The sequence below is a fragment of the Propithecus coquereli genome, unplaced genomic scaffold (genome assembly GCF_000956105.1).
Source record: "Propithecus coquereli isolate 6110/MARCELLA unplaced genomic scaffold, Pcoq_1.0 Scaffold44, whole genome shotgun sequence".
In the NCBI taxonomy this organism is placed as follows: domain Eukaryota; kingdom Metazoa; phylum Chordata; class Mammalia; order Primates; family Indriidae; genus Propithecus; species Propithecus coquereli.
Genome location: NW_012150174.1, coordinates 273,675 through 296,325, shown reverse-complemented (window position 1 = coordinate 296,325; position 22,651 = coordinate 273,675). Strand labels below are relative to the sequence as shown.

Sequence of the window (22,651 nt, the reverse complement as noted above, 5' to 3'; positions counted from 1 at the left end):
ACTTCCCAAACTGTAGAATTTAATTGTAAGGAGTAGGTAGGTCTGTTGAGGGAAAAGGTGGCTTAGATTGAATGATGATAACGACATCAATGATGAATCTTGTAGTCACATTCCTACTTCTTTTGTGTTCATTTATGCCTGTTGGAAATCGATCCAACGAGCGTGTGAGTCAGAGGTTTTGTTGAACTCCCGTGTTCCCTACTCTCCCGTATTGAAGCTAAGTTGAACTCTGCACAGAATGGTTTTAGGATGACCAGTAGTTCTTTCTGTTCTTCAGGATTCAGAACTGAATGAGTTAAGAAAAACCATTGAGCTGCTGAAGAAACAGAACGCAGCTGCCCAGGCTGCTATAAATGGAGTAATTAACACACCAGAGCTCAACTGCAAAGGTAAAGTAAGAGAAACCGTCTTCAGAAAGACGACCTGCCTGCCCTTAGGAGCCTTCCCCTGACAGTATATGATGCAACCTCCCTGCTAGAGGGCAGGTGGCTGGATAATTCAACCCTGTGTCAGGTGTGCCGGTCCTAGAAGGCAAACGCCTTTAATTGGGCCACTTCTGGCCTCTATGAAGATGACTATCATAGCTCATCCTCTTCTCTGATGGATCTCAAAGAAGGAAGAAAATATGTTTCTATTGGCAGAGTGTCAGAGTGTTTTACAGCCCTTCATTTTATTAACACTTTTATATTTACATGCTGATATGTGGTTTAAACTGAAATAGTTCCTCCCTTATTTGTCCAGGAAAACATTTCTGAGTGGATTGCTTTGTCCTTGTGTGTCTTAGCTGGGGTAAACAGAAAGAACGTGGGTGTGCGGGTGAGCTGCCTCCTGCAATAACAATATTAACAGTAACGTTAATACAAGCAATATCGATAGCATTTATGGAACACTTACTGTGTTCTAAACATCATGCTAAAGTGTTTCAATGATTTAATTTATTATCTTGTTTTCTTCCCACGTTGTGTGATACTGGGCCTTTCCTCATTATACTGTTGAGGACACTGGTTTTCAGAGATGAGAGTCACTTCTTAAGGTCAGGGAGTAGTAAGAAACGGAAGTGGGATGAGAACCTGAGTCTGTCTCACTGGAACCGGTGCCCTCAGAGCCCATGCTTTGGGTATAGTTCTGTCCTCAGGAGGAAAACCATCTGCAAACTTTGTCGGATGTCAGTCATCTTAAGGGTCACTGTTCTTTTGGCTCTTGGGCCTTCTCAAAAAGTGATGATAGAGTTGAAACGGGAAGGGTTAGCAGGAGCTGAGGGAAAAGAGCAGCCAGGCCGAGGAACAGCGCAGGGAGGGGCCCTGAGACGATGTGGGCTTGGCACTGCCAGGGGGCTGCAGGAAGGCTACTGCGGCAGGAACCCCGAGAACGGAGGAGGGGCTGATGACGAAGGTGACTGCTGCTGCAGTTCACAGGCACACTCGAGCTGGTGGTGGGGACATTCTCCCTAAGCCTTGACTAGTTCACCCTTGACTTCTGTTTTGTAAAGTGAGGAAGGGTAGATCTCATCGAGTTGACTGAAAAGGACATAGCACCCACCTACCCAAGGATCTTAAAACCAGCAGTGGGGAACAGCGGTGATGTCTATGTAGAAAACAGTCGTGCTCGGGTGTGTGGATTTCACTGGCAGGGCCATTCCCCGCAATAGGGGACAGGGCTTAGGTTGGCAGCTGCTCATATCCCCTGCTTTGGCATCCAGGAAACGGCTCCGCCCAGTCTGCAGACCTCCGCATCCGCCGGCAACACTCTTCCGACAGCGTCTCTAGCATCAACAGCGCCACCAGCCACTCCAGCGTGGGCAGCAACATAGAGAGTGACTCAAAGAAAAAGAAGAGGAAGAACTGGGTGAGTGTGCCTGCAAACACTCTGCTGGGGACTGACCGACAGAGTCAGCCTCGGAACCAGCAGCCCCCCAGATAAAGCCCAGGCCAGCTCTCAACTGCAGAACACAGACCTTTGGTAGTGGATCTGAGGAAATGGTCTGTGGACAGGTTCTTAGTAAAATCAATGTCATGCTCAGCAAAACACTAGAATTTGTAAAATCATCACCACTCTGTAGTTTTTTATCTTTCATGAGACTTTACGTGACATACTCATCTTTCATTTTGTGTATGTGTCATTTCTTTCTCATTATATGTGGGCCACAAAGTTCCAGGTAATAGAGCAAAGTTACTCTTAAGTGGGTTCTTTTCAATTAGTTCCAAAGTACTTTTTTGAGCTTATATCGCTAGTTATCCTATCGTTAACAATAATCTTTATCTGTTTGTTTACATAATTGCCTAGGATAGCATCAAACCAACCTGCTCTTTGAAAAGTTTTTGACCATGTCCTATAAATAAAAGTTTCATAATGTCAACATTAGGAGTTAGCGAGTAGTTCTAAACTGGGGATTGTACCCTCATAATGGTGAGTTTAATAAAGTCAGTCTCTGTTGCAGTGTTTCTCCATGTGGCCCAATGAGCTACTTGAATTTCTGCACTATGGTGTCTTGAACAGTTTTTCTCACCCTTCTGGGAAAATTTCACCCTACTCAATCCCCTCCTCAGTTTATAGTTTTGCCATTGAGGCTGCAGAGCTCTGACGGACATTTGCTGCTCCCTGTCTTCGGGCAGGAAGATCCCAAGTTGATCTGAAGTCGGCCAGTGGTCAGAGGGCCCTGTTTGTTAGTGCTGATGGCATCATTTCCACAGTAGCTTCAGTGTCCTCATTCATTCCGTACACTTCTCACTCATTTTGTGTTATCTTGGATGGGTGGCGAGGTCTGGCGATAGAGAAGTTAGGGGTATAGTAATTTCAGTCATTGATGATTTGCATTGGAAGCAAGCTAAAAGGCCAGTTCAGTGTGACCCTCTCCTCATTCTGATTAATTTTTTTTTCTTTAAGTTACTAATGGCTTTTAGTCAACACATTTGCTATGACTAAACAGAGAGGATTAACTTGTGTTGCTCTCTCTAATATGTGATAAATGTCCGATTTGATTATCAACGTGATGAGAGAAATATTTGCTATGAAAAATAGTGGTTATCCATCTTCTTCAATTCAAGAAATAAAACTTGTTTTTTGTTGCTTTAAGACAACTTTTGGTTATCAGTAAAGTCATGGAATAACTGGCCTCCTCAGCTAATCCCAAAGCTTAATTCTGTCTAATCTTTGTCATCTCTTCTACCTGGCTTTTTACCGGAGGTGGAGGCAGGGATGTAAATTGCTAGTTTGTGTGTCTGATCCTTCTGTTTCTGTGACTACTCTCTGGAAATATGATCAGAAGGAGAAAGTTGGAGAGAAATGGGATCTAGATTTGCCCACAAGGTGGGCCTGCAGTGTTTATGGATGAAACACACTGATGGGAGAAAAATCTCATCGATTTTCAGAGTGGCCCATTTTCTGAATTTCTCAATGGCTAAGAAAACCCCTAGAATATATTTTCATGAGGAAAAGAGACTTTACAAAAAGGAAATTACTTTTTAAAAGACCTTTTTTCCAAGATGAAACATTATTTTTTTGGCCTGGAAAAATAAATGTGGGTCATGGCATTCAGAGAAGACACTGCACTTTCATCCTTGACGTTCTCCTTAGAATTTTCGGGTCCATCTCATGGTTTGGGGAAATAGTAATATACTAATTCCATTTTCCCAATAGAGTTAATAAATTTCTTAAAAATGACTGCCCATTTTTTGAGTAACAAATGAGACGGCCAATTTCCTGCTTATTAGATTATCTTCTTATATGTGAGGACAGCAGGAATTCCTAAGTAGATAAGTCAAAGAGCCGTGCAGCCCTCTGGGGCCAGTGCAGCAGTAAAGCTGGCATTGCTCAGAAAAGAAGGCCTCCTCCCCCCAAATTAAAGCACAAAGAGATGACTGAGAAGAGACAAGAAAAGAGTAAGAAGCGAGGAAGGTGAGAGGCAGCCATTCCAAGCAGACAGGGAAAAGCTGGGAGAACTGGAATTGTAGGGGACTCCCTACTTGTAGTCCCTTCCTTTCATAATGGAGGAAGATGCCCCCAAAGCGTTTAACAACTCCTGCCCTCCTGGAAATCTCCTCTGTGTGTGGTGTTTATTATTAGCCATGTTGTGTCTGAAAGTCCGAAGCTTTCCCTGTCACTGGCTTTATCTGTTAAAAATTGTCTTTTTTCCTCCCCTTTCCCCATTTTTGCTTGCGTTTTCTCTGGCAGGTAAATGAGGTAAGCAAGACTGACTTTAATATCAGATACCAAGCTAACCCATCCATTGATATGACTAACTTCATCCGCATCCGTCACCACGTCTGAGCATCCTGCTTTGTTGCTGTGTAACCTCATCTTCCCGACATCCATCCGCTGAGCCAGGCTCTGTCTTGCTGTTGGCATCTAGTCTTGAACCAAGAGTAGGCATGGAATGTTACCCACAGGTTCAGTCCTTTGAGCTGTCAACACCAGATAACTCTTCTTCCCTTAATGCACTGATTCAAGAGAGCTGTTGGGAACCTTTTCCATTGGTGGGGGGAAAATGCGGGAGAACTAATTGCTTTTTTGTGTGCATGTCCCTGTTTTGCCAAGGCCTAAGCGTTGGCTGCAGCCCCCGCGAGGCTGACGGTCTCGTATGTTCAGTTACGCAGCTCCTTCAAGCAAGCTTTCGGGAAGAAGAAGTCCCCCAAGTCGGCATCCTCTCATTCAGACATCGAGGAGATGACGGATTCCTCTCTGCCTTCCTCGCCGAAGTTACCGCACAACGGGTCCACGGGCTCCACTCCGCTGCTGAGGAATTCTCACTCCAACTCTCTGTAAGTCTGTCTGTCAAGGTGACCCTAGTCAAATGACATGTTCGGCCTCTAAGAACTCTGGAAAGTAGGCATGTTGAGGAGTCCCATTGTGATAGATCTGCTCCTTGGGATCCTGTATGTTTTGCCTTTATAGGAGTGTGCATGTTCTTTCCACGCTTTAGGACTGGGAAGGTTGAAAGAGAAAGGAAATTTAGGTTTTAGTTCTGGTGATGTCAGTGTCTGTAATTAGCTGGCTGGCCTTAAGCAAGTTGTTCAGCCTCTCTTTGACATATCTTTATATGTCAAATTCCGATAATGGTGGTTGTCTGCTTATTCTATCCTGAGGCTTGAACAAGGTAAATGGGTGTAACAGTGCTTGCTTCCTGTAGCAGTGAGAAAGGCTGCCTCTGCCCAGTAGGGCTGAATGCCTTTTGAGACCATAGTATACCAGGCCTAGAATTAAAGAACAGGAACACAAGTAGTCTGCAAGGAAAGTTATCGGCGAGATGAGACAGTGTCTGGGGAGAGAGGGGAGTGGTAGTTGTGGTCAGAATAGCCACTAAGACAGGGTTAGAAACAGACGTTTGGCTGTATAAACTTCAGTTTCCTCATTAGTAAAAATGGGGTTAATTACGTCTGCCGCAGTGGATTCTTGGGCGGGCCAAGTTGGATACGGTGCATTGGGGCTTCTTTCTTCCTGTTCCATCTTCATTCTTAGGAAGCCAGGTCTACGGAGCTAACCCTAAGTCCTCTTAACCAGCCAGCCCACTGGAGACAGCAGCTTGCATAGGTGTCCTGAGGCTTTCCACATGGGTACAGGGAGTGCAGGGAAGACCAGCCTGTGCAGAGGCCAGGTCTTTGTCCCATACCAACTGCATGGAAGAGAGGAAACGGAGTGTAGGGTCACTGCTTTTGAGCAACCCCTCCCACTAGTGAAACATGGCCCTGTCGGGGTCTCCGTTTCACTTAATTAGATTATCAGGTTCTCTTAAGGAGCACCCTAGTAAGAGGGTGGCCACAGGGATGTATACTGCTTTCTGTGATGGGTATATGTGACAATCTGAGCAGCAGAAGGAAGAGGAGCCCTGAGGCCCTGGACTGCAGCATGCCCAGCTCCGGCACCGTGTGTTTTCTTGAGTGAAGGATTAAACGAATGACTGAGAGTGTGTGTCCTATTAGACCTGTAGAGCACCTGAGAAGTAAATAAAGAGCAATTCGCAGACTGTGTGTGGTGCCTCACGCCTGTAATCTCTGGGAGACCAAAGTGGGAGGATCGCTTGAGGTCAGGAGTTAGAGAACAACCTGTGCAAGAACAAGACACCGTCTCTACAAAAAAAATATATATATAAAAATCAGCCAGGCATGGTGACATGCCCCTGTGGTCCCAGCTACTTGGGAGGCTGAGGCAGGAGGATCAGTTGAGCCCAGGAGTTTGAGGTTGCTGTGAGCTATGATGATGCCACGGCACTCTAGCCAGGGTGACAGAGTGAGACTCTATCTCATACACACACACAAAAAAAACAAGTTGCCTGTGACTCTCACACATACATCATCCCAGAACATCCCAACTTATTTGTTTCCTGACCAGGAGAAAAAGGAATTCATCCTCTCTTTATTTATTGATTTAAACTTTTGGTCTAGCGAGCTGTGTGAGCAGAGCTCTGTTCCAGGTGTTCTGAAGAGACCAGATTCTCCAGCCCTTGGAGACTAGGGACTAGTGGAGACATGACACGGTGCTCCTGAGCTCCGCTCTGTGCAGGCACCGTACTCAGGTCTGGTGACAACAGTCTACAAGACAGTAAAGTCCCCACTCTGATCGACCCGGTACACCAGGCAGGGAAATGGATGTTAAATCCCAAAGAAACTAGAAAAATCAGATGTTGCTAAGTGTTAATGCTGTGAATTAAAATAGTGCTGGACTGCAGAATACCTTGGTAGCAACCTTAGATGGGGTGGTCAGAAAAGGCCCCTCTGAGGAGGTGACAGTTCAGCTGAGATCTGCATGGCGGAAGGAACCACTGAGTTAGTTCTGGTCAGTAACATTAGCTGCTGTAACAAACTCAGCCCAAAGCTCAGTGGCTTTGCCAATGACTGTTTATTTCTGGCTCACTGCAAACCCAGTGCAGATATTCCTAGTCAGCAGGCAGCCTGCCCTGTGGCCATGTAGACACTGAGGTTCCTGCTGTCCACGGGGCCCCAGTCCTCTGCTCAGCACTCTGGGCCCAGCCAATAGGCGGGGTAGGGCGGAGAGGGCAGAGGATCCTGCAGGAGGGATTTATGGAACAGGCCTGGAAGAGGCACACACATCACCTCTTCCCACAGTCCACTGAGCAGGACCCAGGGCTGTACCACCTGCAGGGGAGGAAGTGAAGATAGAAGTGGGCTTTGGTGACCACATAGCAGCCTCTACGACTCCAGCCTCCCAACGAGCAGGGCAGCCTTCCTAACCCAAGAAAGAACGAATGTAAGGAACCTAATGTGGAGACGGGCTTCTTGTGTCTGAGAAGGAGAGGGATGGCCAGCAGGGCTTCCCCATGGAGGGAAAGGAGGCCACAGACATAGGCAGGGCCTCGCTGGAACACGTAATGCTTTGAAGTGAATGTGCATATGATTGCGTGTGTCCTGGGCAGACGGGGGAGAATTTGGAGCAGGAATGTGGATAATCCGAATTAGTGGAAAGGAGTGTTGGGAAGGAAGCGTGGAGGGAGGGAGATCCCCTGGAGGCTGATGCCACTCGGCCCATTTGCCATTCTTCGAACACTCCAGTCACACTCTCCTCGAGGCCTTTGCCCTGGCTGCACCCCCAGCCTGGTCTGCTCTTCCCTTGGATATTTATTTCCTTCAGGTCTCCGCTCAGTGTGACCTTATGAAGAAGGTATTGCCCATCCACCTTGCATAAAGCAACAGCCCACCGCCAGCCAGCACTCCTCATCGTCCCTTGTCCTGCTTTATTCCTCACCCCTGCCCACATTACCACGTGACACCTGATTATATGTTGTCCTTGGTCATTTGTTCTCTGTCCCCAACCCCAGGTCTACAGTAGAGGCTCTGAGGAGGTAGGTACTCTGTTGGTTTTGCAGGCACTGAAATATTTGGTGGAATGAATGAGTGGCTGACAGTGGTGGTGAGTTCTGGATGGAATTAGGATATATTCTTGAAAACAAGTTGACACTACACGGTGACGGATCGGATGTGCACTGTGAGGGAAGGAGAAGAGCAATCCTCGGATATTCCTAGACTCGCAATGCGAGCACCTGCAATGGGTGGGAGGCCCAGATGGGGGCAGGCAGGGGTCAGTAGCTCTGGTTTGGTCACATTAAGTTTGGGGTGCCCAGAAGGCACCCATATGGAGACGCTGGCCCAGAGTCCTGGGAGGTATAGATCTGGGAGACACAGGCTCATGGGTGGTATTGAAAGCTGCGTAGCTGGCGGAGTTGTTCAAGGGGCTGAGTAGAGATGAAGGAGGTACAGGGTACCAGAGGTACAAGGACTGAGCTCTGGGGCATTCTGATATTTGAAGTTCACGAAGAGAAAGTAGAGCTGCCGGCCAGAGCGGTGGGAGGAAACCCAGGAGCAGAGAGAAGAAACTGCTGGAGGAGGGAATAGGAGCTGGGCCAGAAGCGCCGGGTGGCCGACTAAGCCAAGGAGAGCGTGGTAGTGATGTGCTCACTGGGCAGGACCTCTGCTTCCAAGCCACTCTCCCCAGAGGGAGGGGGCAGGGTGGACTCTTGGCTCCCAACCCTTTTCTTACATTCCACAGCATCCATGGACACTGGAGATGTTTGTTTTTGGTCTAGTTTTCCAAAGGGTGGGCTAAGAGCATATGCTTATTTCTAACCTTGAAAGGTTTGTAAGAATGTGCAAATCTGGATGTGAGAGGGAGTTCAAAGAAGAAACCAAAGGCAGAGGGGTTGGGCTTAGAAAATTCCCCAGCCCGTGGGCGAAAGGAATGGTAGTTGTGGGAAGGCGTTTCCCGTACTCGAGGCATTTAAAATTAGGTATGCCACCAGCCCCCCATCTGGACAAGACAGCGGGAAGAGGCTGGCAGAACAGGCTGGGGAGTGAGTAGAGAAACATGTACGTCGCATTGCTTCAGTAAGTGGACAAGCATGTACAGCGCCTACCGGGTATAGTTCCAGAGCACAGGCTCTGGAGCTAAGCACACCTACCAGGTTTGGTCCTGCCTCTGTTGTTTTTAAATACTGTGACTTTGGGCATGTCACCTCTATGCTTCTGCCTCCTTATTTTACAGATGGAGGTCATTACAGTGCCTCTTCATGGAGTCAGTAATGTATGAAGTAAATGAAATAATACACTGCAAATGCCTAGGCCAGTTGTTCATGTATTCAGTAAGCATTTGCTGGTAACCTATGATGCGTTGGTCAATGTAATTAGTAGCCAAGCAGATGGTCACCTACCTGTTAAGTTCAATAAAATTATCAGTGACAACATGAGTTTACTCAGGGTGGGAACCAAGAGAGAAGGCTCTGTCTTCAGCAATAGGGTTAGGGACTAAAGCTCAGTTGAGGCTGTTGCAAAAGAGCTTGTTTTCAACATCACTTTGTGTTGTAGGACATCCCTCTCACGTGGCCTCACTATTGTGTTTCTAAGAGCTGACAGATTTTGGAGGAGCACCAGGCAGACCTTGTATTTCCAACACTGACTTTCTTCATTTTCGTTCGCTTCCCTTTGTAAAGTCATTGTTTGGCCAAGCTCTGCAAAGCAACCCATGTGACATATCCAACAAAGTGGGTGCCAAGGAAATATTGTCTTCTCTTGCTGAGAGAGCTTTCTGGGAAAAAGGTACAGACCACATGAAAGAGACCTGAGCAAAGTGCCTTGGTGGGGACAGACCAGTCTGGGGCAGTGTGAGCCAGACAGACTGTTCTCTACTGTGAATTGGAGCCTTCAAGATCTGTGTAGGGCATGATTTGGCTAAGACCAGAGTGTCACAGTGGAATTTTGTTCAGACTTTAGACTCCATTTAAACCAGGAAACCGTAGTTCTCTCAAGAAAGAACCAGTTTTTGCAAGGTCCTCCTGCACACATCCCAAACAAAGAAAACCATGCTCCAGAATTAAACCTTACAAACCACAGGCTGTTCAGAGCACAGAGAGCTGGGAAGGAAAGGATGATCTGAATTCTAAAGACATTTCTGTGTCTCTAGCCCCTTTAATCCTAAATCTGTTGGCCTCCATTTCTCCTGGGTGTGAAATGGGAATAATTACATGTTCAGGAGTTCCTTGGATTTTTCGAGATTTTGAGGCTGAGAAGCTTCCTTGATTGCTGACAACTTTTATTCTCTTTGTCTCTCTCAAAACAGTTCAAGTGCAGGTCAGGAAAATAGCAACAGAAATATTTGGCTGTTCAAGTGTTTTTCTTCTAGTTCTTTCTGCCCCTGAAATACAATTGCATCTCTTTTAGCAATGTTGTAAGTCGTTTTCCTTTGGCAATTATAATTTCCACACCCTCAACCATTTTTACAGGTCAGGTTTTTTTGGCCCCAAATCCAGCACTTGGGTCTTGGAGAGCAGGCTTGCGTGAACATTTACTTCTGCAGAGATCACATGCTCATCATTGCTTTCAGACATAATCAGCTTCAGCTTTGTAACTTTATGAACTTGGGCAGGAGTGGGGGGTGGTTTTTTGGGATTGTTTTTGTTTCTTTCTGTCTTCAGTCCAAGAAACGTCAAAACTTTCTGTTCTGATTCACCCAATACCCCAGATCCTGTGACCTTTTAAATTAACAGAACTCTTTTTTTTTTTTTTTTTTTTTTTTTTTTTTTAAGAGAACTACCTTTTTCAACATTGCAATTCATTGTGACTTTTGTGGTCATCCATTTTGTGCTGACTGCCGGGTGTTTGAAGAGCAAACCTAAGTAATCAAGTAGAGCACAGCTAGAAAGACCACCTCTTAAGAAAGAGGAACTCAACAGGGTATCATAGCCACCTGGATCTGATACACAACTGAGAAAGGAAGATATTAGCCAAACCATTGCAGAGTTTCCAGATACAACTTTGGCTTTTACGCCACATCATGCTCTCTGGTCTCTAACTCCCTGAAGGTGTTTCTCTCCTTGCCATGAGTGTATGAAGTGGTATGGGGGAGGGGGAACTAAAGAAGCTTGCTCTCTAGATACTTTCAGGGGAGTGAGTTTTTAGAACGTGATCAGACAAATTCCTTCCACCCACATCTTTAGATTTCTTCCACATTTTAGCAAATAAAAATCACCCCTCAGCTATCTAACCTTGGAGTTTCTAATCTTTAAAACACAGTTGACCTTGCTTCTCTGAGTGGGGTTAGAACTCAAAGGCCACGTGGTGTCATCACCGGAGCCCAGCTGTGTACACACAGGGCAGTGGGATCAAACCTTCAGGGATCAAACCCCGAAGGTCACTACTCTCTTTTGCCATCTCCCTCTTATCCCTAAGTTATTGGAATTTTGCTGAAAGGCACACCAAAGCCATTCTGATTGTCAGAGCTCTACAGAGAAAGTGTAGAGAAGTAATAAAATCTGTGAATTTCAGGTGCTTTAGGCACCACCAGCAAGCTGGTTATATACAGTTACTGCCAAACAAACCTGGTGATTGACATGGCCCAGTGGTCAGTAACGTTTCTCTTCTCCCAGGATCTCGGAGTGCATGGACAGCGAAGCCGAGACAGTCATGCAGCTCCGAAATGAGCTGAGAGACAAGGAGATGAAGCTGACAGACATCCGCCTAGAAGCCCTCAGCTCTGCCCACCAGCTCGACCAGCTCCGGGAGGCCATGAACAGGATGCAGGTGAGAGCCCAGGAGCATGGGCTGAGCCCAAGGCTGTCTAGGAAGGAGCTCCAGGAGGCTGCTCTCTGCCGAGCCCCAGGGCAACATCAGAATCTGGTGGCAGCCCTCTGCTTTCCCAGCCTCCCTCTCTTGTCCATTCCTCCCATGCATTGCTCAAAGACCAGTCTTTTGAAAGAATGAGGGTAACTATTCCCTTTCTTGCATAAGACTTCTAGAGACTCCCCAGCTGCCTGCGGCATGCAGTGCGAGCTCCTTCACCTGACCTTCAAGGCCTTTCAGGGGGTCCTTTTCTCTCTTAATTCACACCACCCTCCCCAACTCCGTCTTCTGACTCAGCGGCCAGATGGAGCTGCTGACAGCTCCCTTTGCATGCCCTGGGAATTTCTGTTTCATATTGTTCTCTCCACTGGGAACATCCCTCAGCACATCAAACTGAACCCTTCCCCCAACACTCAGCCTGGTGCCTCTTCCTCTGCAAAGCCTTTCCAAGTCTTACAGCGGGAAGAGTTAGTGCCCTCATCTTAGTATTCTCATAGATTTGTTCTTATAGCCCTATAACCTCCTGCCATGGAGTGAGGATATTTGGGATGCTACTTTCTGCATCCCTTTTTCTGGACACAGCACCCGTGCCTTGCACATAGTAGTCTCTTCATAAATATTTATAGAATGAAGGGGTATGCTGTGGGATATGCTAAATGGGACATCACTGGAGAGCGATGTTTCTCAGAGGAGGTTCCCTGAATCACTCGTTCCGTGAGAGGCTCTATGAAAGGAGAGCTCCTTGATCAAATACATTTGGGAATGCTGCACTCTGTGTGCCTCTCTCAGATTCACAGCACGGAGCAGCTCATTAAAGGTTCTGAGAAGTCCTGCAGTAAAGAAGCCTATCAAAGCCAGAGTTTCACAAACCTCTTAGATCTTTTAGATGCTTTGCCGCTTAACACTCAAGCAGCAGACTCGAGGAAACATGTCAGAGGTCTTTTCAAGGCGGGTTCTCTGAAAGGATGCACCCTCTCCTGCCAGACGTGTCTTATGTGTACAGCAGAGGCAGCAAACACTGCTGAATCTCTCTGATGGTGTTACTTGCCTTGCTTGTGATATACTACCTGGTTCCTGCAGAAAACGTTCAGATCCTTCCTCCAGAAAAGGCTTATTCGCATTAAATCCACCTAGTGAGTGAGCTTCTCCCTTACTCTTTGCAGAGTGAAATAGAGAAGCTGAAAGCTGAGAATGACCGGCTGAAGTCGGAGTCTCAAGGCAGTGGCTGCAGCCGGGCCCCCTCCCAGGTGTCTATCTCTGCCTCCCCGAGGCAGTCCATGGGCCTCTCCCAGCACAGCCTGAACCTCACTGAGTCAACCAGCCTGGGTGAGTGGCTCACGGGGCTGGGGGGCAGGACCAGACCTGCACCTGGCACTCTGGTCTCTAAGCGAGAGCCCCAAGATAAGTAGCTAACAGATCAAATGGAGAGGCAACAGGCGTGCGTGCACTCGGGGTGTGTGTGTTTGGGTGTGTGTCTGCTACCAACATGAGCCCAGCCGTTAGACCGCTCTCATGCTTTGCTCCAGCACCCCAAATTCTCCAAGCCCTGAGCTTGGGTCCCCTCACCCACCATGCTGAGTTCTGTTTGATCCATTTTGAGACGCTGACCTGCAAGCTGAATGCTGCATACAAACCCTATAGTAGCAGGTCCCAGTTGGGGCAATGGCTTCGTCTATGATCTGCCTGCCCTCAGGACGGATCCCAGGCTGGTGCAGTCATCAATGAACACGATCTAGGTTTTCTTTGTAAGCATATTGAGGCTGACGCTTTTATTTTTTATCCATGATGCTGCTATTGCTATCGTTTCGGTTGAGTCTCTCCCTCGCACTTCCATTCGGCAAGGTGCATCGTCAGCCTGCTGGTTCCTTGGTTGGTCCACCGTTGGTTTCTGTGACTGCGTTCTCCATTGTGCCCTCTCCCCCAACCCCCAACCCACTTTCCCCGCACCCCGACACCTGCTTTGTCCTGCTGCTGTGCCAACAAGCAGCGGGGGTGTCAGGAAGCCAGCTTTGCCGTCCCCATGTGCCTAAGGCTGTTGATGTTTTCCATTCGCAGACATGTTGCTGGATGACACTGGTGAATGCTCGGCTCGGAAGGAAGGAGGCAGGCATGTTAAGATAGTTGTCAGCTTTCAGGAGGAAATGAAGTGGAAGGAGGTTAGTTGGATCCCTTTCCCTGCTCTGCCTGTCCCTTGCCCAGGTAGAACTACCTAGCTTAGCGATGCAATCATAATACCCAGATCACCTCAGAGCCTGAGGCAATTTGGAAATACTACTAACGCTTCTCTCGACTAACCATAATCCCCAGCAGCATTTGACGCAATTAAACTGACTGAACGGCATTTCCCTTTCTCTCATGTTGGAAAGTCTAATAAAGAGTACTAAAAATGGTCCCACACTGCACTTCCCTATAATTAACCGGACACTAATATCCACCAGAAAGGGCTTTTCTGAATTTAGTGTATTCCCAAAGCAGTTGAAAGGCAGCTATGCGCGTTTAGGGTACGAGGCACAGAGATAAGCCGGCTGAACTCAGCTGACCGGGAGCAGCAGTCTCTCAGGTCTTCAGAGACTGCTGGCAAGGCAGACGCTGAAAGACGGAGCATCCAAGTCCCGGGAGAGCTCAGGTGGCTGGCAGTGGGGCTGGGGGGCGTCGTGACTCACTGAGGCTGGGGAACCTGTGTTTTCTGAATACGGTGTCTGTTCTCCTCCAAGGCCTAGAAACTTCTGGAGTCTACACCACTGCCAGAGACTGTTTCGAGGTGGGGGTAGGGATTGACAGTGAAAGTTGAATTTTAGTCCACAATTAACCCAGTGATGCCCTGAATGGCCATCTCTTGAATACATGGGACAAGGTTTCATGAGTCAGCATTTCAAGTTCCCTTGAGTTTTTTCTCTGCTGTTTCTTAGCGTTTCTAGCCAATATGCTGCTGTAGCTCCAGACACTCAGGGAAGCCCCAGTGCCCACCAGAACAAAGCGTCTGCAGCCAGAGGTGTTTTTTTGCCAGGGGATTCCACTTTGTGGCTGGCTTGCTAGCTTCACTGAAGGGGATAAGCCCAGAATTTTGGAACGTCCAAGGGTTTTTAGCATCATCTGTCCTAGGAAGATACAATAAATAGCTCCATTGAAAAAATGTAGCTAATACAGTGATCGACTATCGGGAGGGGATTTGTTCTTACAGCATTCTTATAGTAAATGCACACGATACCTGTGGATGCAATTTATTCTAGCGATCATCAACATGAACAGATAGAGCTTACGTTTTACAGAAGTTTACAAGTCAGAGATTGTAGCATTCTAGATCGCTATGGCATCCAGATGAGGTTGGTCGATGAGGGGTTGTTACTTCCGTTTTACAATTGAGAAGCCCAAGACAAGCATCACTTACTTGAGACCACAAGGCAAGTGGTGGGGTCAAATCATGTCACTGCAAGACTGGTGCTCTTTTCTCTGCTGATTTTGCTTAACTGCCAAATGCCGCTGCCTCCCTAACTCTACATTCCTATAAGCCTGTCAGATATTCTAAAATTCAGTAGAATGGAACATTCTATCAGCATTTCTTTAATCAGTTCGATAAGTTAGCTCCCATTATGCAGAGCCTTGTGGGCAGAGATGCAAAAAAATAAAAGTAGAAAAAGATTATTTGGAGGGTGACCTTCCTGGAGTTCTACTAGTTTTCTAAATTAAACCTGTGTTAACTTTTAATTAGAAGAAAAGCAATACATGTTATTTAAAAACAAAAAAGAAGGGAAAAAAGTAGAAACACATTCTGTCCTGAAGAAGTTTAAGATCTAGCAAGGATATAAACTTGATATACAAATAAAAGAGAAATACCTAAAACTAAATATAAATAAGTACAGAATATATTATTATGTAAGTTGTAAATAGAACCTTTGCAGCAGTGTAAGCTCTGAGCCTGGTGGGGTTAATCACTGAAGGCTTCCTGGAAGAGGTGAGTTCATAAGCAAGGTTTGAAAAGGGAGAGATGGCAGACAGGAGTGGGGAGAGTATTCCAGGCAAAGGATGTGTGATCCATGCATGGACAACGTACACACTTAGCGGAAGTTTCCAGATTCCAGAGAGGAGATCCTTTCTTCCTGACCCATGGATTGCTGTTGTAGCAGTAATGCAGGGAAGGGTTTTAAGACTGTTACATTCCACCTAAGTTGTATCTGATGTTGAAATAAGTAGGGCTTTTGTTCCCTTCTCAAACCATTGGCGGAGTTCTGAGGCAATCTGAGTCCTCTGCTGAACTGTGTCGGATGAGATCCACCTGTTTTTCACCTGCGTGCATTTCCTTACCCTTAGGATTCCAGGCCACACGTCTTTCTCATTGGCTGCATTGGAGTTAGTGGCAAGACGAAGTGGGATGTGCTCGATGGGGTGGTTAGACGGCTATTCAAAGTAAGTGTTTCAAGATGGCAGCCACGGCAGTACACCTGACGTGGGGGCTGGGGAGCGGGGTGAGGCTGTGTACTGAGCCGGGCCATCTCTCAGGCCTGTCCCCTCCTCCACATCCTTATGTTGCTGAAACTTGTTCCCTGGCCCTCAAGGGAATGGAAGGATGATGGTAAGTACCGACTGGTGATTGGCCAAGCTCTTTCTATCTGCCCTTCACAGTGGTTGGCCAGCTAGTGAGAATCATTTGAGCAATTATTTGATCCTCGTGGGGTGAATTACTAATGGCCCAGATCTTTTTTCACCTTAGAGTTGTGTCTTATTAAATGTGCTTTGGGGTATGTGATCTGTGGCTGGGGCTTGGCCATCAGATTTCTCTCCTGCATTTTGGGGGGATTTGATCTGACTTGCCCAGGATCCTGTGCCAACCCTAGAGTCTCCAATTCGGGCTACAAGTGACATTAGTGTCTGATCAATGGCCAGTGTCAAGGATGTTGGCATACTTATTTCTCTATTCTTTCTAACCACATCAGTAGATTGAGAGTTTGCCACAAGAAAAATAACTAATGAGTACCAGGGTGAACCTTGTAACACAAGGTAATTTGAAAGAAGCTTTTGGCACATTTTTTCTATTGTCCTGAAGTCAACAACCATAGTCTTCATTAATTATATCCCCTGTGTAGTAATAATAGCCCACGTTCTTTTCTGCCAGAGACCATGCTAAGCCTGTATTTTCCCATTTAAAGGTGAAGAAAGTGAGTCTCGTGTTGGGGTACTTGTCCAAGGTCATGGATCTAGAACTAGACCACGTTGGTCTAACTTCAAAACCTGACTTAACTAGTACTCCATGGTCTTCTTCCTAAGCATCTAGATCCAGCTGGCTTTATACAAAGTTCTGTTATTTGACCAAAGACTGTTCCCCATCTTGGCACGCCAGTCTGTAGAAATGCGGCGAGGCAAGAAATAGGAACAGCTCAGGACAGACCGCTTCTCCTACCCAGGCCAAAGCTCATCTCTGCTGGTGGCCAGTGGGCCCATCCGTGGATTAGAGTGACGACAATTTGGGCTGAAAAGAGCTGCTGGGATGACCTAGTAGTTGAGGAAATGAGACCAAGGCCCGTTACTGGGATTCCAGCTAGGTCGTGGTGTGGCCGGGTCATCCCCCGTGTTCTTTCGTGTTCTGTTTACTGGCCTCAGTTTTTGTTTTGGCTGATCTCAGGTGGATCCGTTTCTCTTTTCAGGCCCGGTTTGCCTTGTTCCTTATGTATTGTTGACTTTTTTGTTGCGGCCTTGTATTTTGTTTTTTTTCGGTTCGTTTTGATGTTTGAGCGTCACGCAGGGGATGGTCGAGAGGTTTCCTGTGCTTATGACTTTTTCGTTGATTTTCTGGAGCATTGGCAGTTGCTCTTGGCTCGGAGTGTTCCTGTGTGGTTGGGGACCTCAGGTTAGTTTTTCCATGCTTGGTTCATCTAGACTAAATGTCCACAATCTGGTTAGGGGTTTATTTTTTTCCCCATCCCTAACCAAATAAATCTGTATTTTAAGAGGCCCGCGATACTAGGGCATTATCCCTGCAGAAAGTCAGCTCTTCTCCCCCTCCTTCCACGGCTGGATTTCAACTCAGACATCATCTGAGAAAGAGGAGAAGATGGTCGTAAATCACCCAGTGAAAACATGAGTCATGGGCAGATTTTAGCCACATCTTTGATAGGGTCTTTATTTTTGTTTTTTTCCAGGAATACATTATTCACGTCGACCCGGTGAGTCAGCTAGGGCTGAATTCAGATAGCGTTCTCGGCTACAGCATCGGGGAAATCAGGCGCAGCAACACTTCTGAAACCCCCGAGCTGCTTCCCTGTGGCTATCTGGTTGGAGAGAACACAACCATCTCCGTGACTGTCAAAGGTAATTTGGCTGGTTGGAGAGATTGGCGCTTTCAGGAATTGCTGTTTTTGTTTTGTGACTTGGCAGGGTCAATTGTGGCCACAGCTTTGTTTGTGCATATATATGTGGGTTGCTTTTTTTTTCCCCCTACTCCCACAATTACTCTTACCTAAGCAAGTTGAACAGTCTTTTACTTTTTCAACCACCTTCGGAAACAAATAATTTTAGTTTATTGCTACAATTATATAACAAAAGGTCCCATTAGCCTTATGATTCTGAGATGGTGAAATCTTAATAACCCTGTTGAAATGGGGCTGTACCAATACCAATGAATTCCTCTTGCCAGCAAGCCTTGGACGTGGTCCCATTCTAAAGATGGGGAAACCACAACTTGCTGTAGGCTACAGAGGAGTCACTGTGGGCATCCTGATGAAACTGCTACAGCTCTAGCCCACGCACAATGCTGCCAGAACTTCCGATTGCCTCATTACCCAGAGATCATGAGCCCCAGGCCAAAGTGTGTTCCTTGGAACTCTAGGTTCACAGAGTTCTCTGTGGAAAAAAAAGTTTCATGGCCAAATAAGTCTGGGAAACTACATCATTATCCCCATTTGAGTTTGGGGGCCAGAGGGACAGGAGTACACTGGTACATTAAAGGCTCTATCCTGTAAAGTCCTAACTCCTGCTGTTAAAAAGGCTGTATAGTCCACTGCATTCCAAATTTATTTGATTACAAAACCGCATCATTTCCTGTGCATTATGAACTACCTGAGTAATAGACATTTATAAACACTGTATGTACTGGGCTCATTCTTTGTGTTGTCCTGTTATTAACTTTCATGAAAGGCACAGATTTTCACTGCAGTTTTGACAGCACAATTTTCCAGCCGTCCAATGCAAGTGTTATTTCCTGGTTGGTAGGGTTTCCACAAGCCCCCCAGCATTTTCCATCACCAGGAATTAAGATCTCGCTCTGCAGGTGGCAGATGGCACATGTTACTCAAGCCTCGCACAGCCTTGTCCTGGCAAGTGAAATTCCACAATTGTGTCCTTGGACTACAAGTGACAGAAACCAACGTGAAAGTAGCTATAGCAAAGAAGGAAATTTACGGGCTCATGTACCTGGGAATCCAGGAGTGCACTTCAAGCACAGCTAGATCCAGGTGCTCAGACAGTGTCATTGGGACCAGGCCCACCTCAGCCTTGACATCACAGCTGTGCTTATTTGAGCTTTGCGCACGTGGTTGATGAAATGGCCCCTGGTAGCCCCGATTCATTCATCTAGCTTCTGGAAAAATGTTAACAGAAAATTATTAGGGGTGACTCTGGCCCACCATGCATCAAATGCCCATCACTGAATCTGTCATCGTGACCAGAGGGAGAATTTGGACAAGCCTAGTCACAATCCTACCCTTCTGGGTGGGTGGAGGGGTGGATCAGCTTCACTTGAACCCCCTGGGATGAGCTCCCAGGAGAAAGAAGAGTAACACTCTACAGGGAAGCAAAAAGGGGTGTCAGGCACACAGGAACAGCTGTCCATGACAAGAGCCCTTTAAGGAAAGCCTTTTACACCCTGTGCTCAAATTGCATTTCCTCCACGCTGCCGAGCGTGCGTGGTTCGCTTGCTCATTTTACAGGTGAGCATCACAAAGCACCGAGGGGTCAAAGGAATGTCCTCTTGCTGAGATCAGACCAAACCTCTGTAGAAACAGTAACAAGATGATCTGCCACCGGTGGCACATGTCCCCCCTGCAGAGCCTGATCCGTTGCTGTTGTCAGCACTTCAGGTTTCAGCATCTCGTGGGATCTTCTCGGGTTTACTTTCGGTGATACCTGACTCTTCTCTCTTCCTGCAGTACTTAAAACTTATGCCTTCAAGGCACTAAAAACCACTCAAGGATTTGAGCTGAAAGCGTTTCATGAGCTGCAGTGATTCACTTCAGCAGTACCAGGGGAAGGGAGTGGACTTTGCGTGTTCTGAAGTGAGCGTGTCAGCAAAATAGTCGCTCCCTGGGGGTTTTATGGCAAAAGACTGAAATAGCAGCATATATGCAGAGAGAGGTGTCTTAGAGGTTTTTTCATGAGTTTATTATTGTGGTGGTTATTAAGTGTAGACTGAAGACCCCAAGCTCCATACTTTGCATAAAGGTTTGAGCCAGCGTAGGCCTTACTGAGCTCAGTAGCTGGAAAATCTTTGGCCTCTCTCCAGCAGATGAGGCATTTGGGGACCTTCACATAGTCGTTCTAGAACAGACACTGCCTTTAGGGGTTACTCGTTGGTTAGGAGAAGATTAGAAACAAGCATATAAATGCATTTCAGGCGGATCTGTTTGCAGTGAATGATTGTGTGGAAGGAAGATGCTATTATAAAACAATAAACCCCCTTCGGTTTACATTTTACTTATACCGATTTTGTTAAAGGTATAGTTTTTAAACAGAATCACCTTAGGTTCTGGACAGCTAACCTTGGATGGGTCTTCTCTTGGAGATGGTATCAAGAAATTAGCTCTTATAAAGCCAGTAACCCTGATTTAATAAAGTTGTTCCAGGTAGGAAAGGGGAAAGATAAGTTTCCACTTGTTGAGGATCCAGGGTCCAGTATGTAGCATCTTAGCCTAGGTCCAGAATGAAATGGTCCCCCCTTAGGTTTTTTCTCATTTTAAAGATAAAAGTGCTGTTGCCTTCGTGGTGCATCTTAGTGTGGATGGCAGTGGCGCCTGGCATACAAGAGAGGACAGGGTGAAGAAGGGGCAACCCCAGGGTTATGGCAGACACGGTAGACAAGACTCAGTTTTGGTTTGGGCAGATACCAGGTAAATCCGTAAATCTAGACAGGCAAGCAGAGCCCAGGGCCTTATGAATTCTGCACAGGACAGATGAGGACTCAGAGCCCAAATATTCAAGGTGAGTCTAAATGTAGGAAAGTCACCCAAGACAGGAGCCAGAAGTGCACAGTGCTTATGAATAGAGAGGTGACTTCCTGGAGCAGCGGCAGTTGCTCTCAGCCCCCAGTGTCCCTGGGTGGGCAGCGACCTCAAGTCAGTGAGCTGCCGAGGAAAGGGAGGACCTCAGGTCTTGGCAGTCCCAGTTAGCAGGCACAGAGAGCTACCTTTTCTACAGGGCTTCAAGCACTTCTGTGTCTCTCCAACGCAGGGCTCGCGGAGAATAGCCTGGACTCGCTGGTGTTCGAGTCCTTGATCCCAAAGCCTATCCTGCAGCGCTACGTCTCCCTGCTGGTGGAGCACCGGCGGATCATTCTCTCCGGCCCCAGCGGCACCGGGAAAACCTACCTGGCAAACCGACTGTCAGAGTACATGGTGCTTCGAGAGGGACGGGAGTTGACGGACGGGGTCATCGCCACTTTTAACGTGGACCATAAGTCCAGCAAGGTGAGGAGTTCGTTTTGAGCCTGCTGCATTTTTTGGCCCTTTGAGCATTTGACGCCACCACCATCCTGAAGGGAAAGCAGCATTTCCAGGCATCTCCTTTGGTGGTTATAGATCGCCAGGGAAGGAGGGCTTCACTCACATCCTCCCAGCGAGTTCCATGTATGGTTAAGTCAATCTAGTTCATTTATGATGCTCAGTGCTAGTAGTTCTTTAAGATCATTGCAGATACATCCATTTCAATTTACCAACAATTTATCATGTGCCTATGAGGTGTTACTGATTTTCCAAAATAAAATCAATCTTCTTTTGTGGAGCAATAATAGCAATAACACCAATAACACAAACAACAATAACAGGAGCTCACATTTACAGACTGCTTGCCCTGTGACCAGCAAACTGGCCTTCTCTATGCAACACCTTCAAGGGAGTAGTTGTCCTATCCCTATTTTGCAGAGGAGGAAACAGGCTTGTGGCAGATTAGCCATGTGCCTATGACCTCTCAGATGGTAGCAGCAAATAGGGTGGCTCCTGCTTTACGATGGAGACCTGTTCAGATGGAGTCTGACCTAGTCCCAGCCAAGGCTTGGAAAGTGTTTTCTTAGACCCGTTCATTCTCTCACGCAGTGAGAATGGATGGATGATTCACTTTGGCCCTATGCGGAGGGGCCAGAGGACCAAAGGTAGATTGGAAATGGCTCCTTCATCTTAAGGATCACCTGACGTTCCTGAAGATGCAGATTGCTAGACCGCACTCCTAGATGGTCTCCTTCACTAGGTTGTGTGGGGCTGGGAATCCGCACCCTCCACACCTTCCCCACGTGGTTTTGGTGTAGGGGCAGCATGAGAGAGAAGCGCTCAGAGCCCCTCTGTTGAGAGCTTTGGTGTGAGTTAGGGAAGCCTCCCCAGGCACGATCTCGGCCCCCACTCACTCTCCCCTTGGCAGGGCACCCTCATACGGAGCATGGTCCCCAACTGTTCGCCGCAGGCCTGGGTAGGGGAGGGCGGTCCTCCTTGTAGGTGCCTGGGGCCGAGAACCCAAGGTGATGAGGGACTAAAAGAACCAGTAACTTAAAAAGGCAGGCTTTTTCTACTGCTAACAAGCCATATTTTGATTTAAAAGAGAGGCCCATAGAGTGTGTATGATTGTAGGAGGTGGAGGAAATGTCACCTCTGCACAACCAGGCTAGCGTCTGGAACATGCTGGTGTGGTATGACCCACACTGGGACAGGCACCCGAGCCTCAGCCCACCCCACTGGTTACCACTGTGCGGTCTCAGGCCAGTCACCTGATTTTGGTGTGCCTCAGCTTCTCCATCTGTAAAATGGAGGTAATGGTAGTACCCACCTCATAGGGTTATTAGAGGGGCTACAGGAGTTCCTGTGTGTAAGGCCCTTAGCGCCCTGGCCGGCTCTAAGTGCTAC

At 47.2% G+C, this 22,651-nt stretch overlaps 1 protein-coding gene across 2 annotated transcripts in view; it reads left to right on the top strand.

Moving 5' to 3' along the window:
- NAV2 (neuron navigator 2) overlaps nucleotides 1-22,651 on the top strand; it is a 118,094-nt gene that overhangs the window by 79,208 nt on the left and 16,235 nt on the right. For both annotated transcript variants that reach the window (XM_012654387.1, XM_012654388.1), the window contains 9 exons: nucleotides 278-389; nucleotides 1,700-1,845; nucleotides 4,585-4,757; nucleotides 11,366-11,519; nucleotides 12,722-12,884; nucleotides 13,614-13,714; nucleotides 15,867-15,962; nucleotides 17,693-17,861; nucleotides 20,994-21,229. In XM_012654387.1, the coding sequence (XP_012509841.1) occupies nucleotides 278-389; nucleotides 1,700-1,845; nucleotides 4,585-4,757; nucleotides 11,366-11,519; nucleotides 12,722-12,884; nucleotides 13,614-13,714; nucleotides 15,867-15,962; nucleotides 17,693-17,861; nucleotides 20,994-21,229 (1,350 nt within the window). The remainder of the gene's footprint in view (nucleotides 1-277; nucleotides 390-1,699; nucleotides 1,846-4,584; nucleotides 4,758-11,365; nucleotides 11,520-12,721; nucleotides 12,885-13,613; nucleotides 13,715-15,866; nucleotides 15,963-17,692; nucleotides 17,862-20,993; nucleotides 21,230-22,651) is intronic.